This window comes from Thyridium curvatum (genome assembly GCF_004353045.1).
Source record: "Thyridium curvatum strain D216 chromosome Unknown NODE_7_length_750237_cov_83.650653, whole genome shotgun sequence".
Lineage (NCBI taxonomy): Eukaryota > Fungi > Ascomycota > Sordariomycetes > Thyridiales > Thyridiaceae > Thyridium > Thyridium curvatum.
In genome coordinates this window covers 451639-468704 of record NW_022156762.1, presented here as the reverse complement: position 1 = coordinate 468704, position 17066 = coordinate 451639, and the positions used below count along the sequence as shown (strand labels likewise).

Below are 17066 nucleotides of genomic sequence, written 5' to 3'. Positions count from 1 at the left end.
TCCACCAGCAACGGCCGAGACCAACAAGAACTCGACGTATGTTGTTCGAAGCGCAGCAAATAGACCGACTACTGTCCAGAGTGTGCAGGTGGTGTGGTGGGTGCTTAGGTCAGCCCGAGGCCACGGGCCTAACCTTCCAGCCTCAGCCCCGCCCCCCAAGTTACCTAAGGTAGCTTAACCTCCACTCGCTCCCACAGTAAATTCAACCGCCACCGCCCAGAACCTCCTCCCCTTCCGATTCCACGTCTCCTCCTCCGGTCGGGCTTAAAGGAACCAGCGGCATACTACGCTTACTTGCTTCACCGGATATCTCTGCGTTCATCCTCTTTTCTTTTTCTTTTGGTAGTTGTTCCTCATGTCTTGGGCGGGGAGCATATCAGAAACCCATCTCGATCGTATAGGCCCGGGCTATCTTCCATGATGGCCGCTGTGCTGATCCTCTCGCTCAGACGGTTCTTTGCAGTCTTTCTCGGCGTCTGGAATTGCGGCGCGCCACTGCTGTATCCCGATGCTCTTTTTCGCTTAGTCCCGGGCGTGCTGTGCATCTCCACTTCGATCCGCGGCATGCTGATAATGCTGACCTTGCCCGGCTCGGGCGCATTCTCCTTCTGCTCGTCTGCCTCCCCGGCTTGGTCTAGACCGCAACCAGTCTTCAACGTCGACCTGGGCGAGTTGTTATTGCTGCCGAGCTCCAGGTAGCGCCGGGTGCCTCCGCCTTTCCGTGACGGACTGCAACCGCCGCCTCTGAGGACTGGAAGAGGCACCGTTTCGGCGTCCTGGTTCGATGTGGCGCTGTAATAGCTCGACGCCGCGCTATAGGCGCTCACAGCACTGTTCATGCGCCGTAGCTCTCCAATGGTCGATGCCACCTGGAGGTTGTCCTTGTTCTCATGCGATAGCGGTACGCGCGCCCAGTTGGGATCGGATGGCTTCTCGACGGGCGACTTGACATTCCCGGTTGTCTCCTCTGGGAACTGCGAGTAGATGGATGATGCTGCCGAGACGATCCGGATGCTGCCCCGCATCCTCCCGAGCTGCGGGCTCTTCTCTCCCGCGGTAGGAGACGCGGGGTTGGCCGTGATCTTGCGCTGGCCGATCAGTCTCAACTCAGGGCTCCCAGGGAGTGGAGGGAGCGTGTCGTCTTCTGTGGGACTCCCCTCTCGTCCCAGTGTGGGTGAGCTGCAGATAGGCCGCAGGTTATGCGGTGGTGGCACCACCTCGGCCACCTTATGCACCCGCACCCTGCCCAGCCCGAGTCCAGGCGTGGTGGGACTGGTGATGAGAACACCAGGTCTGTTCAGAGTGTCCGTGTTTGGAGACACGCTCTTCGGTTCGAACTTCTGCGAGGTCGAGTTGAGCCGAAGCGGCGGGGGGTACACAACCTGCGACCGGCTGGAGTCATGGCGACTCAGATCTTCAGAAGTCTCGCGTTCAGGCATAGCGAATCTGGAGTGGGTCGGGGTGGCATCTAACGACTTGGTACCGTCTTTGGACGCCGGGCTCCTCTCCCAGTCGCCCCCCAGAGGAAGCGAGGAAAATGTCTTGGCCGAACTCGGCTGGAATCGAGGCGCCGTGCCGTGGAGAGGAAGGGCCCTCGGCGGGGTGGCCATTTGTAGAGGTCTCCCCATGCTCCCAGGGGAGTTGCTGGAGATGAACGGATCCCCTTGCGCTGCCGCCCGGGCCATGATAATCTTGCCCACCTCTTCCGGCATGTTGGTTGGTACCGCGGGAATGCGGTTCCGGTCGCCAGGTACTTCTATTTCACTGTACACTGTTGACAATGTGGACGAAGCGCTGCTGCTGGTGGATACGTGTCTGTGCCTGGACTTGTCTTGCTCGCCACGACGGACCCGGCTCGGACTCGTCAGGGCCGTGGGTACGTCGTTGCGTTCTGGGCTGGAGTCGCCGTAAGCATCAAAGATGCTGTCAGCCTCCGAGTTTGCCGACGCTTGCGAGAGCTGTTTGGCGTGGCTCGGCGCAGTTGGGTATGGCATATTTGGAGCGGACTTTGCGGGACTAGGAGTCCGCGACCGCATGTGCCAGGACGCTGATTCATCACCCGACTCGGCTTGGGCAGCACGGAGGCTTCTCGTTGGCGAGATGGTAGACCTTGTTGTTCTTCGCCCACTCCCGCCGCCTTCCTGCAATCGCTTCTCCGTTGAGCGCAGAATCTCCGATAGTGTCGAATCGGTCGAGATATTGCGCGTGTGTGATCTCGTCGGGCTGCTTTTTTGGGCAACATCTGCACTCTGCTCCTGGTGGAAGTCCTCATAGACATAAGGAACACCCATGGAGGCCTGAGGGTCCGCCGGACGCAGGTGTGCAGGCTTGGGAGGCTCGGGCAGCTGGCGCACGGGCATGCTCGGCATCGACACCGTGGACGCGCTGAGTGACGACCGAGCTCGTGTGTACGGCCCCGGGTGGTGTTCAAGTTGCACCTTGGGGACAGTCGGGGAGCCAGGGAGCAACGACCTCAGCGGCCACGAATCTCGTATGGACTTGCGGCCGTGTGTACCGTGTCTCTTGACCTTGGGCCCGTGGATGGCATCCTCGTCGATCCAGCTTGAACTCCGCAGCCTCGTCAAGCTTTCGCCTCCTTTTGTACGAATAGGTCCAAAATTGTTGTCGTTACCAAACATGGGCGAGAGGACTGGCACTGAGAAGCTGTGGAGGAAAGAGTTCCGGGTTGACCTCCTCTTCTCTGGCGAGTGCGAAGGTCGTTTCTGTAAACGTCTTGGGCTCTGGGCTCGTGTGCCGGTGCTGTCGGCGTCGTCGTGGGGGAAAGCCTCGGAGGCATCGACATAGTCGAGATCACGGCGTTTGGCAGCACGCTTGCGTGAAAGCCACACGCAGAAGAACGCACCTCCAATGCACACCGCGGCGCTCCCACCGATCACAATCGCAAGCAAGACGCCGAGGCTGAACGGCGTCGACCCGACATTAGATGTCGACGAGTCCCTCCCCGCCACCGAGCCCGACCTCATCGACGGACCCATTGTGTAGAGTCCTCTCCGGATTGGATGCGACCAGTGGTCACCACCACCACATGGCACAACCTGCGTTGTTGTATCACTACGTCGGCTCGCAGCTCCGTGTATCATGCAGGTTGACTCCTTGCAGGGTAGGTGGTTCGCTTTCCGTCTCGTTGAATCTCTTTTCTGTGTGGTGCGCTGCAGGGCGATTTGGATAGAGATGCATTGATACAGTAAATGAACGCACAGGTAAGGAACAAAGTTGAACACTTGGGGACCATGCGAAGACCGCGACCCTTTGCTGTGGTCATGTCAGGCTGTTTAATCATGGTTGGAATGCGTCGCTATGAGCGACCTCATTCCAGAGCGTGTCCACACCAAACATCTACCTAGTAAGTATCGGGATCTCCACCAGAGTAGGCTGCTACCTAGTTCAACGAGAACAGTAGAGAGGAATTCGAGAGGGATTGGTTTGCAAGAGCTGCGGCAAGCGATGCGTAGTTGGACAACTCGTATGGGCGAACCTATGATCGTTCACTGTGCAAAGCGCGCGGTGAGAAGACATGGCTCTCAGCGAAGCTACAAGACTAGGTACAGGTGATTTCTCTATGGTTTGGCACGCGGTGAGGAATGCTGAAAGAGCTGTTTCAAATCTAGACTTGGTCAAGTGCGGAATACATCTACAATGTACACAGGCTTTGCTCCATACGAATAGGAATTTCAGCTGTATGTAGACCCATCAATCATCACGTGTGAAGCAAATCTTGCGGAAACGGAGGCTCTTCATTTGGTACAGAGTAGAGTCATTCGAAGTTCATTTCTAGTGGATATCGTTTGAAATTCCCTTCCTGCACCCAGCCCGCGGGAGAGGAAGGCAAAAAGGACAGGTGCTAAAATCATGCCAGTATGCCGATCAAATGGAGACGAAGAAGAAAAGGCTCGAGAAGGCAACAGAATTCAAAGTTGCAACAACAAAGATCATGGACGGGCAAACCGCCTAGTATCCTGCGCGTGGTAGCCCGGCTGTGCAGATGCTGTGGTCCACACAAGACATCCTCGTCGGGGTGGTAGGCATCATCAGGATCGGTGTCCATGCTGCCGTCCGGCATGGCGATGCACGTGGCCGGGGATCCGGCGGGCCTTGACTTGGACCTGATTGGGCACGTCGGCGCTGACGGTGACTGTTGAGGTGACATCCTCCGACACAGTCACATAGACAACAGCTTCTTGCCAAACGATTTCGGAGACGATGTTGCCGTTCGTCACATATTCGGTACGGACAACTTCGTAAGAGAGCCCATCGCCAGCGGCCTGCGCCGCAGGCAGCTGTGCGGGAGGTGTAGTGGCCGGCGGTGGAGGGACAGGGGCTGGCGTTGGGGGCACAGCCGGCGCCGATTCCACAGACACCTGTTGGACCTGTGGAGCGACAGGGGGCTGAACCTGAGCAGCGGAAGCCTGCGGTGGAGGCGTGCTTGTGGGCTGATCCTGGGCCACGCCTTCGGCCGTGGCCTTGAAGACCTGGCCGGGGAGGTAAGTGCCGCTGGCCGTGGCACTTGAGCCGGGCTTGTACGTCAGGGTAGGAACAGCCTGGACGCTCGATGGCTGGGGAGGGTGGGCCATGGTGGCCGGGCCAGGACCGTACTGGATAGCGACGTTGCCGGGCAAGGATTTGAGGCCCGGTCCGCGGACATCCTCGTTGACGAGGGCGGCTGGAAGATCCATCTTGCACTGGTTGGCCTTGGAGTCATCCTGGATATCAAACAAAGGGCAAGCGCTGATCATTCCGCTGTCGCTTGTGCAGGTATCGACGGCCTGCTGCAAAAAGTTCGGGTCCCAGCCAGTCATGAAGTCGCCATGGTACCCGTAACCTACGAAACAAGAGGTCAGTCTGATGATTCGAATATTGACAGTGTCGGCTGCATAGCACGCGGGGAGACTGGTGGCTTACCGTACGGGTCTCCGTTGGAGATGACAAATTTTCCAGGACGGTTCTTGAATGCATCGGTGGCCCAGATGGTCTCGTAAAAGAGGCTCACGAGACGGATGGGGTAGTCGGGAGGGCAGGTGCCGGTCATGACAAGATCAGGATACGCCACATGGTCCTTGTGGTTGGGCGAGTCGAGATCCTTGCCATTCCAGCACGACGGGAACATCAGCTCGAAGCGAATGCCATCGGGGCAATTCGCGTCGAGGTAAGCCTTGTCTGGCAGGAAATGGCGGTAGAGCGAGCCCTCGGGAGCCTTCTGGTAGTTGAGGCAGTTGAAGCCCAGTGCACGCTGGGCGAGATCGCCCTGGGTGACCTGGCCGAGAGCAGCCCACAACGACTTTTCGGGATCCGGGGTATTGACATCGCCCAAGCTGTAGTTGCGACGAAGGCTATCGCCGGCGATCATGCGAAAACCCTGGGGAAAGGCCTTGACAGACTTCTCACCGGGATTGCTGTACAGCAGATAGTACGCTAGCATGCCTCCTCTCTGGTCCACAGCTTCGAACTCGCCGGTGGAAGCGTCCTGAAAGAGCACGGATGGGTGCCAGTACACCGACTTGTCCTGGGTGACAGCGCATGAGGTGCAGTTGGCGCGCACGAGGTCCTCGTAGGTAGCGTCTTCGGAGAATCCGCTCGAACCGTGGATGGCATGGACGTGTTGGGAGACCTCTCCGGGCGAGACCAGAGGGTCGAGTCTAGCCAGGCCGACGCGGGCGTGGCATTCCATGCGCCAGAAGGCGGTCGCGGTCAGGGCAAAAGCCCAGACGGGAAGTAGGGTGATCCTCATCTCAGCTTTGATCCTGGCTGAAAAGGGTGAGGGTTGGTGTGAGATGGTGAAAGTCGATCTTGTCCGGCGTGCTCGAGATGAAGAGCGATGGATCCGGTACAAAATTCGTATGTGTGCAGCCCGTTGTAGATGTTGAAGAGATGAGCTGACAGTGTCTCTGGTTCTTGTCGCGCCTTGGGAAGGTTTTGTTTGGCGTTTTGATGCACTGCCGGCCGGATCTTGTCAGGTCGAGACAAATGATCGGGTATGGAGCGACCAGGTAGCGGTCAGAATCTCAATGCAACGGTGACGCAAAAGACCGAGAAGGACGAGGGAAGATGCGTTGCTGGTGAGTGAGTGAAATGTGATATTGCGTCAGTCGTTGGCGTTTGTGGCTTTCCGAGGCCGTGTAAGTGAAGCGGCGTGTAAGTGAATCAGGCGCTGCCGAAGCCACACCTTAAAAAAAAGTCACTGCTGGTGTCGGGCGTGGTGAAAAAGAAGGAATGTCGACCGCAAGTGAGGATCAAGGTTTGCAAGTTTAAGCAGCGGCAAGGCGTCAAGGAAGAAACGCCCGTGGTAATAATAAGACGGAAAGGACCTGTGACGTGATGCCTGGGCCAGCTTTTCCCAGCCTCACCAGCGAAGGCTTTCTCACGATGTCAAATTCCAACCTGTGGGTGGGTGGCGGGCTAAATGTCCAGCAGCACTCCACCAGGAATTCGAGCCAACAACAGCCAAGCGAGACTGGATTCGAAAGAGAAGAAAACGGAGGGGAAGAAACCAAGGAGGGAAGCAGATATCAGGACGTTTTTCGTTTTTCGTTTTTGCCTTTCTGTCCTGGCTTATTCTCTCGGCCCCTTGTATCTGGAACCCTTTTTTCCCTTTCTCTTTGCGGCGGTTGAAACTGCAACCGTAGCTGGTGATCCAAATCCTTGAGTCTGGACAACGCTCTAACAGAGAATACTCGACCGGTGAAACCGTGTAATTTACTGGGAGAAACGAATGCGATCAACACAGAGGAAGGAGAGCGACGACTGTGCCAAAAGAAATCAGACAGCCGTTGGGTGGGCGAAAGAACGTGAGCGAGGTGGCGGTTGGGACGAAGGAGCGAATGTCGTCGATGAAGAAATCCACCACCAACAAGAAGGCAACCTGCTGCTAGGCAGAGAGAGAAAGAGGGAAGAGAAAAGAGAGGCGATCCAGACGATCTGGAAAAGGGAGAGACTGGGCTGCGGAGGCGAAGTAAAAGAGGCAAGGAAAGAGAAGCCAAGGGAGGGATGCGTGGAATGAACCTCGATGTAAGAAGCAGCGCTGAGAGGGGCGCTGGGAGGATTGTCGAGGGGGGCGGGTGTCGGCTCGCGCGCCCACACCACTCACTGCCAACCGCCCCCCCTTCTCTCTCCCAAACTCCCAACTCCAGATCGTGAGCTGTTGGGCCCCCCGGTCAGAAAAAAGAGAGACCAAGTCGATCTATTCTTGCACCCATTTCTTGTATACACCGCACCCATGTTCTGCTGATGGACCGGCTCCGTCGATCAAGACGAACATTCCGCCCGTGGCGTACCTAAATACAAGAGTACAACATGTAAAGTAACTACCTAATCTGTGGATAGGTCTATGTAGACATCCCATTTCAGCTTCCTTATTTGTGTAGCTTCCTTACGGAGTGGAAATGCTCTGGTGTTGCAAGGAGTCGCCCTCTTCTCTCACTTCCTCACTCGCTCACACCCTCGCACAGCACCGAGTCTGGGGAATCCCATGGCTCTGCCGTTGAAGCAGCTTAGGTAGCTCAGACGAGAGGGAGGGGGAGCGAGGAAAGGGAGGGAAAGCGGTAACTACGGCACAGACCAGCACAAGAGAGGGTCAGCTTGTATCAGAGATAGATTAAGGTACAGAGCCTGGGTTTGAAAATGCAAAGTGCCGGTTGGCCGGGGGGTGCACGGCTGGCTCACGATCCCTGCGAAGTCGAGCTGGTGGAATTCTTGTAAGTGCCTCCAAGGGGCTGGGCAGCCCTTCTGACTGGTTGGTCGCCTTGCCACTGCCACGAGAGCGCCGCTAAGCGACAAGCCCGACAGGCTTGACAGGGGAGAGGAAGAATCCTCATGCACCAGCGGCCCCCTGTCTTCTATTCGCGACTCCATGCCTGACGAAGAACGGAAGAGGAGGAGGACCAGGTGCTTGTTCCGCACACACCGTTCCTCTCGATGACCTATCTATCTTAGTTACTGGCAACTGCATGCTTCCTGGGTACTGTATGTAACTACTAACTGCCTAAAGGTAAGTAGGTAACAAGGTCGGTAGTTAGGTACTCAAGTCTAGTCGGGAGCACCATGTGCTGGAGCAAGCCAAAGACCAGACTCGGATGTGCCCGCTCTCTTCCAGGTTAGCCTTGTTCTCCAGCACATCCATCATGAGCGACAGCACAGTGGAGAACATTCAGGCCCTTGGGCACGACGAAGCTCGCGTGCGCGCGAGGCGTGTAAGTACATGTACCTGAGCGATGACGCCACTCAACGCCAACTACAACTACATAGGTACGTTAGGTATGTAGCTACCTTGGCACTTGACGTACCTACGCACTTCCAATATCATGGGACCGCAAGTATGGAGCAGGATTCGCGCACAATGCCTGCACCAGCTTCGGGCGCGCGTCTTTCTGACAGAGAACATCCGTCCCGCATTCCATCTCGAGCAGATCGTCTTGACCTGCTCGGTCGTGCCGTGTGCGGCGATCAGGATCGGCGGTGCTGAGTGTGCCGTGAACCCAGCGAGAGGGGTGTCGTGTCAATGAAGATGCGCGGGATAATCAGGGGCAGAGCTCAGATCGGCAAATATCGACGACCTGCATGCCATTGGAACATCCCCTCGGCAGGCATACTAATAGGGATTCTGCTGGTGCTGGCTGTCTGGCGCTTCCGGCTGAAAACTGCCTTTCACTCGTGGTTTTGGGCACCTCTCGCATTGGCGACTCTGGGGTCGGCATCCTGAACTGAATATCCAAGTACGTACTCTTGTAGCTACCTACCTAGGTACCCAGAGGTATGTCCTATCTGTTGTGCCAGGGATGAGAGAGGTGAAGGGCGTTTTTGGGGGCTTCTTTCTCCCTTTCTGCAAGCGCTGGCGCCAAGCACATGAAACACGTTTCAGCCAAGAACAGCTTGAGCCGTGCACCAATCAGCCTGCGACATCAATACGGAGTACCTAGGGAGTTGGCAGGTTTACTCCGCAGAAACGAATCCTTGGAGCCGTGCTGTTGGATCCTGGCTTTTCTGCTGCCTTTTTGTTTCCCAGCTTGTTGCCATTCTACTTGTACTCCGTACACAATCAAAGTGGGAGTTGTAGCTTGCTTGCCTGCTTGCAGACCAAGGTTCGAGCCTCAACCTCACCATCCTTGACCATGAGGCAACCGGTGACAATGAATGCAGCCTCGCTGTGCATGTTGGGGAGGCGCCCCAAAGCACTCCGTACCTAAGTACTTGACTTATTCTAGGTACCTACTTGTAGGTGAGTAAGAAAAGAGTGAAGTGCGCAAGGCAAGTTGATCAGGTACCTTACCGAGTAGATAATACAGCTAGGTACCTTACCTAGGTACCTACCTTTCCGTGTGAGGCCCTAACTACAGTACCTAAGTCTACCTCCAATCACGTGCACCACAGCGTGCATCCACTGAAAGCACCAGCCACATCGTGCCACACTCCGCTAGACCTCCAGCTTGATGTTCTGGAAGCCGCCCCAGGCTGGTGTGTACAGCACGCACAGGTGGCACCAGGAGCTCATCCATCAATATCTCCCCGACTCGGAACTGGTCTCGCCAATTGTGACTTGCATCGTCACTCGATACCACGGGTCGCCTTTTTGGAGGACCGCAAACAAGCACGCCCACACACTCTCGCCATGTCCCGATAGAGCCACCGTACCTGCTGAATCTGACTTCCGTCACAATGGACGACCTCTCGGCCCTGGATTGGTCGTCCACCTCGGACACCAACAAGACCTCCAAGGCGCCTCCCAATTCCACGAACCCGCCGAATGCATTCGCCTACCCTTCGCTGCGCCCGACTCCTTCGCCATTCTCTTCCGGCCACAATACCCCCCTATCCAATCAAGCCTCGGGCAGTTCCTCCTTCAAGCCGCCCCCTCAAAAACCGGCCCAAGACAGCTTTAGCAATCTAGTCAACTTCGGCCATGCCAAGAACACCGCCAACCTGAGCTTACGCGAGCGCCAGGAGCGTCTCGAAGCCGAGAAGCGCAAGAAGCAGGACGATCTCAGGAAGCAAGCCCAGGCTAACTACGGCGATGGCCGCTTCTTCGACACGCTTGCCTCGAACTCGGGTGTCAACTCAAGAACAGCATCGCCAGCTCTGTCCAACCAGCCTGCTCAAGAGCGCCGCAAAACCGACTCGGACGACGACCTGTTCGCCGCATTCAACGCCGAAACAAAGGTGGATAATGATAGTCACTATCCCCCACCCGCCGAATCTGCATCGCGGACAGCAACGCCGGCTTCCGGGCCCGCCTTGGATCTGAGTGACCCCGGCGCGTGGGGGGCTAACGCCCAGAGCACGAGCCATGGAGGAGGCGGGTTCGAAGACGACGACCCTTTCGATCTTGGCCAGCTCAACTCGAAACCTAGCAGCAGCGCTGCCGTCAGTCCGGCCAACGGCGGCGATGACGACTTCCTCGGCGACCTAGCCAAACCTGTGGAGGAGGTTCGCCGCAAGGCCAAGGCCAGTCAGCCTCAAAGTCCCGAACCTGGCAAGCCCATCGAAGATGGAGATTCCGATTCGTCTGCTGAGCAAGCTGTCTCACACATGGATGACCCCTTCGACCGAGCTGTGGCTGAATTGGTCGATTACGGCTTCAGCCCAGAAAACGCCCGCCGGGGCTTAACGGAAAGCGGAGCTGGGCTGAACGTGCAGGCTGCTGCAAACTGGTTACTGGATGACGCGCACAGAGCTGCAAAGGAAAAATCACAAGGACAGCGACGTGCAAACGGCCGCGACGGGAGACGGCAAGTAGAAACCAAGAGTTCCAACGGTACCGACAGCGCGGCATGGATGGCCAAAGGTGGGGATGCTCGTCAACATGCTGTCTCGACTCATCAGAACGATGGTGATTTCGCCAAGACGGCGGCTGCTATGGGAACCAGCTTCCTCAAGTCTGCTAATTCTCTCTGGAAGACCAGCCAGAAAAAGATGCAACAAGCTGTTGCCGACTTCCAGCAGGACGCCGACCCCAGCCAACCAAAGTGGATGCGGTCGGCTCAAGCAGACCATCCGTCCAGCAGAAACACTGCGCGGCAACAAGACGTCACTGATGAAGCCATGATGTTGGAAGGCGGTGCACATCCCGATCGAAAGCCCCAGTCCATGCCACCTACACATACTTCTTCGCGGACCCAGGCCCCTGCAGCGTTCGACCAGCCCGAAAGGCGGCATAGTCCTGTTCCTCGGTGGCAACAGGCCAAGCAGCCTCCAGTGCGCGATCCACGAGCGAGATTGAACCATCAGTCGGTAGAAGAACAGAGTGCACAGGCATACGTTAGCCCGGCCCGCAGGAAGAAGCCATCCCCCCAGCCGGCACGGGAGACGCTGCCTAGTTCATCGCAACCAACCCAAGATATCTCGTTTCGATCCTCTCCCCGCTTGGCATCTCGGACAGGAGGACAGCAGCAGGCGCCTGCTCCGCAAAACACCACAACAAGGCCAAGTGCGCCTCCTTCAAAGCCCGCGCCGAAACTGCCTCCGCGACAGATCCCCCCTTGCAGCCCAGCATCATTCCAAAGTTCCAACAAGCATCGCCTGGATGGTACAGCGCATTTTAAACGAGGCGACTATGCCGCAGCACATGCGTCTTATTCTTCATCACTGGCAGCCATACCTTCGACGCACCCATTGGCCATTGTGCTCCTCTGTAATCGCGCGCTCACGGCGCTTAAGACGGGCGAGCCCCGCCAGGCGGTGGACGATGCCGACGCCGCCCTTGCGGTAATCGGCCCCGGCAAAGGGGAGAATGAGCTTGTCGCTCTTGAGGACGGTACAAGCGAAAAGCGCGATATGCGCGACCTCTACGGCAAGGCCCTCACGCGCAAGGCCGAGGGGCTGGAGCAGATGGAAAAGTGGTCCGACGCCATGGCTGTGTGGCAGACCTGCGTGGAAGCCGGCGTTGGTGGTGCAACGGCCACTGCTGGTCGGCAGCGATGCCAGAAAGCACTAGCTCCGAAACCGCCCCTGAAAGCCGCCGCGCCCTCGCCGCGCCCAACAGGTACTGCCGCAAGGCCAAACGCCCGGCGCCCCCCCGGCGGCGGCGCCGCCGCCCCAGCAAAGGACTCGGACGCTGTAGAACGGCTTCGAGCCGCCAACAAAGCCGCCGAAGCCGCAGACGGCGAACGATTTGCACTAGTTGATCAGGTTGATGCACGGATTGCAGCCTGGAGGGACGGGAAACGAGATAATCTTCGTGCACTGCTAGGCAGCTTGGACCAAGTCCTGTGGGAGGGCAGCGGGTGGAAGAAAGTCGGACTCCATGAGCTGGTTCTGGCCAATAAAGTCAAGATTGTCTATATGAAGGCGATCGCAAAATGTCATCCTGACAAGGTAAGTCCCAGATGAGAGCCTGTCTATGGCACCCCTCAGCCGCGCTCCTGGCCGTTGCTAACACCCTCCCGCTTTCCAGCTGGCGCAGGACACGAGCACAGAAGCCCGCATGATTGCAGGTACCGTTTTCAGCACCCTGAACGAGGCCTGGGACAAGTTCAAGGCCGATAACGGCATGTAGTCGTGGACCCAAGCGTAGAATTTTGGCAATTTTAGCGATGCAGCGACAAGCCGATTCGGGGTGCTTGACGCCCTGGGTGTGCCATTGTGATCAGTGATGACCCTGCAGTAATGTCAAGGCTGAGAACGCGACGCAAACGGTGCAAAGATGGAGCAAAGTACAATAGGAAATGCACTGAATTGAATCATCATAGCCCAATAACACCTTGCTATGCAAGCAGAACGAATAGTTTATCTACGCGCAAGTATCCCACGACAAACGGGACACGAAGCTTGGGACACGCCGCGGGCCCAAGAGCAGCAGGAGAGGCAAGACGATGGACAATCGTCCAGATGAGTGCTCCGCCCCGTCCGACCTCCCCGATAAAGCTCAGACCGGGATACTCTCTTGTGCCAAGACTCAGAGACCAAGCATCCTCCTTACGCCGTCGCGGACCTTCTGCTCATACTCTTCCCTCCGCTCGCGCCACATCTTCGCCGCCTCTACATTTGCGGGGCTCTCGTCATTGGGCTCCGCTAGCATGCTCATGACGGATATGAGGATCTTTTCCACGCTCTGTATGGGAGACCACCGCTCGGATGCGTGCTCGTAATGGTTGGGGTCATCGCCGGGAGGGTGCAGGATAGAGATGCAGACCAAGCCGCTCGGGTACACTGGCGATACGGTCAGACATTTGCCGAGCGTGGTCTAAGGCACCGGCGACGGCGTTGCAAAACGAGCGGGAGCGGTGGAGAATGATGGATGATGGACACTTACCATTGGGGTGCCACACCTCGTCGAGGAACTTCATCGTGGGCGGAGCAAGGGGGTAATCCTTGGGGAAACGGAGCTCGGCGGGGAAGATGCCGCCTTCGAACGGAGTGCCCTCGGGTCCTTGTATCCAAGCCTGCCAGTGGAGGAGGTCGTCTTCGGAGACGGGGCCTGCAGTGATGCCATCCGGGGGGTTGTTGGTCAAGGCGCGATACTCTTGGAGCAGCCGACGATGGGCCGTTGATTGCGCCATGCTGTAACTACGCGGACAGTCTTTCTGGGGCAGTCTGGAGGAGGGTTGGTTTGTGGCAGTTCTACTTCAATAAAACGCTGGGCCCGGTGAGATGAGATGATGCGTGAGGTGTGTTTGCATCCGCCGAGCCAAGGTACGTGGAGGGGCGGGCGAATGCTGATCGTAGGTCGCTACTTGTACATGCATGTTTGGTGTAATGTGGTCCATGTGGAGTACCTCCTTATCTTATCGGAAGTACTTGTAGTTTTACTTGGAGTGCGAATTGACCCGTAGCTCCAAGCACTGACCGTTTCCCCCGTCCGTCCCGCAGAAAATACCTACCTACGACCGCCAGCTCCGATTCAGCTTCTCAAGAACCTGAAGCACACGCTGCGTTCCCTCACAGCGCATCCGCTCGTTCGACGTCCTCGACAGGCATCATGCCGCCGGGCTTGGGCTTGCGACCAGTCGTCGGCCGCGGTCGCTTAGGATCTACGACCCGACCTGCCTGTCGTCCTTCCCTTTGTTTCTTTTGCTCCTTGACCACCCAGGAATCGGCTAGGGCCAGGTCGAGGATAGCCAGGTCGAGGTATCAACACATTGGCCGCCTCAGCGTCGTAGCGAGCGCCCGATATGCAACCACCGACGCTTCCGCAGCACGACGAGACCTAGAAGACACTCTGGCGGAGCTCGAGAAGCATGCGCCAAACCACGTGAGTCTGCCACGCGTGCAACTGGCACTGCGCAGTCTTCAGCAAGAAGCCGGCAAGGAGTCAATACGTATCGCCATCCTCGGCATCGCCAACGGCCACCCTGGGCGAACAGCAAAGGAAGTGCTACGCCTACTTCTAGCCGACCCTCTCAAGGCCGAAGAGGAGTGGGAAAGGGAGCTGGATAAGCATGACACAGCCCATCCTCTAGTTGTTCGCATTGGCAAGCAAGATGCGCCGGACCAAGAGGCCCTGAGGCAGTCCAGAACTGATCTCATACGTGAGATGCAGGTGTCGGTACCTACATTGAATGGGCACAACATCGAGATCCTGGTAATGGAAACTAACCCTCTCACCACCAACCCGAGGGCCCGTGCGATACAAGAGTTCGAGGAGTCGGTCCTCGTACCCGCTGTTGAGATTCCCACCTCGGATTCGGGCAGGGTTACGCCCGTCGCGACCCCAGTCCACAAAGCTTTGATAGTGGCAGACGGTATGCTGGGTGCCCTAGCCGTATCCGCCATGCCTCTCGTAGACGACAAGGACGAGATCGCCGCAGCAGTAAATCTCAGGCACCCGACCGACGATGTGTCTAGCTGCCCCTTCATGCACATCGATATCGATCTCGGGGCGCAGGGCCTCGGCCTCTTCCGCGACAACGTCTCCAACGCCATGAAATACGAGGCATGCTGGTATCGGAGCAACATTCCGGATGTGCGGAGCTGGTTGACACTGGGCAGCTTGTCCAGCGAGGATGGTGCCACGAAGCTGCCCGTCCGCAAGCTGGTGGCCTCGGTTTTGCAAAATGCGTTGGCGTCTATCCAGGCTGAGGAGGCGCGACATGTGTCTTGCGCACGCCCTGCGCTTCTGTCGGGTCCCAGGCTGAATGCGCGGCTCGCTGATTGGGCGGAGGGGGCTCACGCAGAACTTCAACAGGAACTAGACTTGGTTTTCTCGGGCCGTCGATGGCGTAAATTGGGATGGTGGAAGCTGTTCTGGAGAGTTGACGACGTCACTATGCTTACGTCGGAGATGGTCACGCAACGCTTCCTGCCGAGGTCAGAGCAAGAAATAGTCTATCTGGCAGGTCGCCTAGCCGAGTCCCAGTCGTCCGATGCCAGGGACGAGCTTCCCGCATACCTACAGCCCAGCGCAACGGCTGATGGGACGAGACAGATTGTCGAGGCCAAGTGGCCCACCCACATCAGCTTCACGAGGCGCTATCTCCTGGACGAGACAATTCCAGCTCTACAGGCGCTTGCTCAAAAACTCGTCTTGCAAACCTCGAGCTCTTCTGCATTGTCCGCGGCCCTCGGCGGCCTGATGTACCTGTCATCCTTTGGCGCGTACGAGGCTGGCGCTGTGACGGCTCTTGGCCTTGTTTGGAGCTTGGGAAGAATGCAGAAGAAGTGGGAGGCCGCTCGAGACTTTTGGGAAGGCGAAGTCCGTGAGGAAGGCCGCAAAACTATCCGCGCTGCAGAATCCAGTGTGGCCCATTACCTAGACCAGGCAAAAGAAGAGTATGCCCAAGGTGGCAGAGCAGTGGAAGATCTGGAGCGGGCTCGGGAACTGGTCGAGAAGGCAGAAGCTGCTCTGCAAAAACTCCCATAGGCAGATGCGCCCATAAGGGCATAATAGTCCACTGCACTGTAATACCAAACGATGCTCGTGTACGAAACGAGTTGGCATAGATTGGCCTGGAAAAGGTCTCAACGTTGTATTTGTCTGTCTCTTGATTCGCACTCCGTGAGCCGAAGCACCATCAAGGGAAATGACCTGCCCTGATCGCGCATCATGGGTCCAGTCTTGCCTCTCCCATCTGTCATTCCAGCCGCCGCCGCTTATTTTTGGGCGCACACGCGATTTCCACCGGGATATACCCATAAATGCAAATATATTCGTTCCCCGAGGTGTCCCCTGAACGCCTGCAATCTCAGTCCTGAGTAATCCGCGCCCGCCTTCCCTTCCCCCCTCTCCTCCGTAGCCGGTTCAAGGCCCCAGACCCGAGTAGCTAACTGATCCATCTGTCGGCCCGTTATTCTGTTTTATGTCTCTATGTCCTCTCCAGCTCGATGTTTTTACCGACCGCCACGTCCACCAGCTCGTGCCCTGCTGACAGTTGCTCTTCCTCTGGCCAGGCCGACACCACGTCCGCGCACGTTGCGACTCCGGAACATGGGGGCATTTCGTAGCATGTCAGGAACGATAAAGAAGCGCACGTGGCTGCCGCGGATGTAGACCTGCTCCAGATGGCTGACCCGGCCGTCTCGGGCGGTGACGGTGATGTCCTTGAGCTGGACATTCATGTTGTCTTCGGCTATTTGGGGGAAGGCGAGTCCTCTGGTCAGTCTGCGGGCTCATGGAATGCAAGCTCGAACGGGCTGTTGGGGTTTTCCTTACCTTCCAACAGCTTTCCTCGGTATGTCTGGCCTGAAGTGATCTCCAGCGTCACGATATGGCCCTGTTTGAACAAGCAAGGGTCAGCCAAACGTGAGGGGGCCATAGATTGGCTCTACCAAAGGCAGCAACGCGTCGGAGCTTACCTGGGCCTCGTTCAAAAGCTTGATGGGTATGCCGATTGTCGAGGTCATGGTGATGAGAATTCTCGGTCGATGAGTGCACCGGATACGAATGTCGTAGATAGTCGTCACAAAGGCTGCTAGATCGCGCCTTGTTTGTTTTGGGGTTCAGGAGCCGACGAGTGGAGTTGCTCTGGTCGGTAAAGGGAGCGTCACAGGTGGGCGACGGGGAGTGAAGTGTCCACGCAGGCTTTGGGCGTGTCAAGACTCTTCGTTCTATGCGAGATCCAAGCTGGAGTACAGTCGATGCGCCTTTGTGAGCTCAGACTAGTAAATGGTTTGGAGCATTGATG

The 17066-nt window shown here is 57.3% G+C and overlaps 6 protein-coding genes across 6 annotated transcripts; 2 read left to right on the top strand and 4 right to left on the bottom strand.

The window, feature by feature from the left end:
- Positions 1–353: 353 nt before the first annotated feature.
- On the bottom strand, positions 354–2996 carry E0L32_001867 (uncharacterized protein; the record flags this gene model as incomplete). The annotated part of the gene is made up of 1 exon (XM_031135993.1): positions 354–2996. One exon carries the CDS (start codon positions 2994–2996, stop codon positions 354–356), a length of 2643 nt encoding a protein of 880 aa, XP_030990003.1.
- A 1053-nt stretch (positions 2997–4049) lies between these two features.
- E0L32_001866 (uncharacterized protein) lies at positions 4050–5746 on the bottom strand (the record flags this gene model as incomplete). The annotated part of the gene is made up of 2 exons (XM_031135992.1): positions 4050–4840; positions 4921–5746. The coding sequence occupies 2 exons, from the start codon at positions 5744–5746 to the stop codon at positions 4050–4052; spliced, it is 1617 nt and encodes a 538-aa protein (XP_030990002.1).
- A 3920-nt stretch (positions 5747–9666) lies between these two features.
- Positions 9667–12502, top strand: E0L32_001865 (uncharacterized protein; the record flags this gene model as incomplete). Its single annotated transcript, XM_031135991.1, has 2 exons — positions 9667–12321; positions 12401–12502. The coding sequence occupies 2 exons, from the start codon at positions 9667–9669 to the stop codon at positions 12500–12502; spliced, it is 2757 nt and encodes a 918-aa protein (XP_030990001.1).
- A 399-nt stretch (positions 12503–12901) lies between these two features.
- Positions 12902–13505, bottom strand: E0L32_001864 (uncharacterized protein; the record flags this gene model as incomplete). The annotated part of the gene is made up of 2 exons (XM_031135990.1): positions 12902–13155; positions 13259–13505. 2 exons carry the CDS (start codon positions 13503–13505, stop codon positions 12902–12904), a joined length of 501 nt encoding a protein of 166 aa, XP_030990000.1.
- A 419-nt stretch (positions 13506–13924) lies between these two features.
- E0L32_001863 (uncharacterized protein) lies at positions 13925–15805 on the top strand (the record flags this gene model as incomplete). The annotated part of the gene is made up of 1 exon (XM_031135989.1): positions 13925–15805. One exon carries the CDS (start codon positions 13925–13927, stop codon positions 15803–15805), a length of 1881 nt encoding a protein of 626 aa, XP_030989999.1.
- Positions 15806–16272: 467 nt separating this feature from the next.
- On the bottom strand, positions 16273–16785 carry E0L32_001862 (uncharacterized protein; the record flags this gene model as incomplete). Its single annotated transcript, XM_031135988.1, has 3 exons — positions 16273–16511; positions 16595–16655; positions 16738–16785. The coding sequence occupies 3 exons, from the start codon at positions 16783–16785 to the stop codon at positions 16273–16275; spliced, it is 348 nt and encodes a 115-aa protein (XP_030989998.1).
- Positions 16786–17066: the final 281 nt, after the last annotated feature.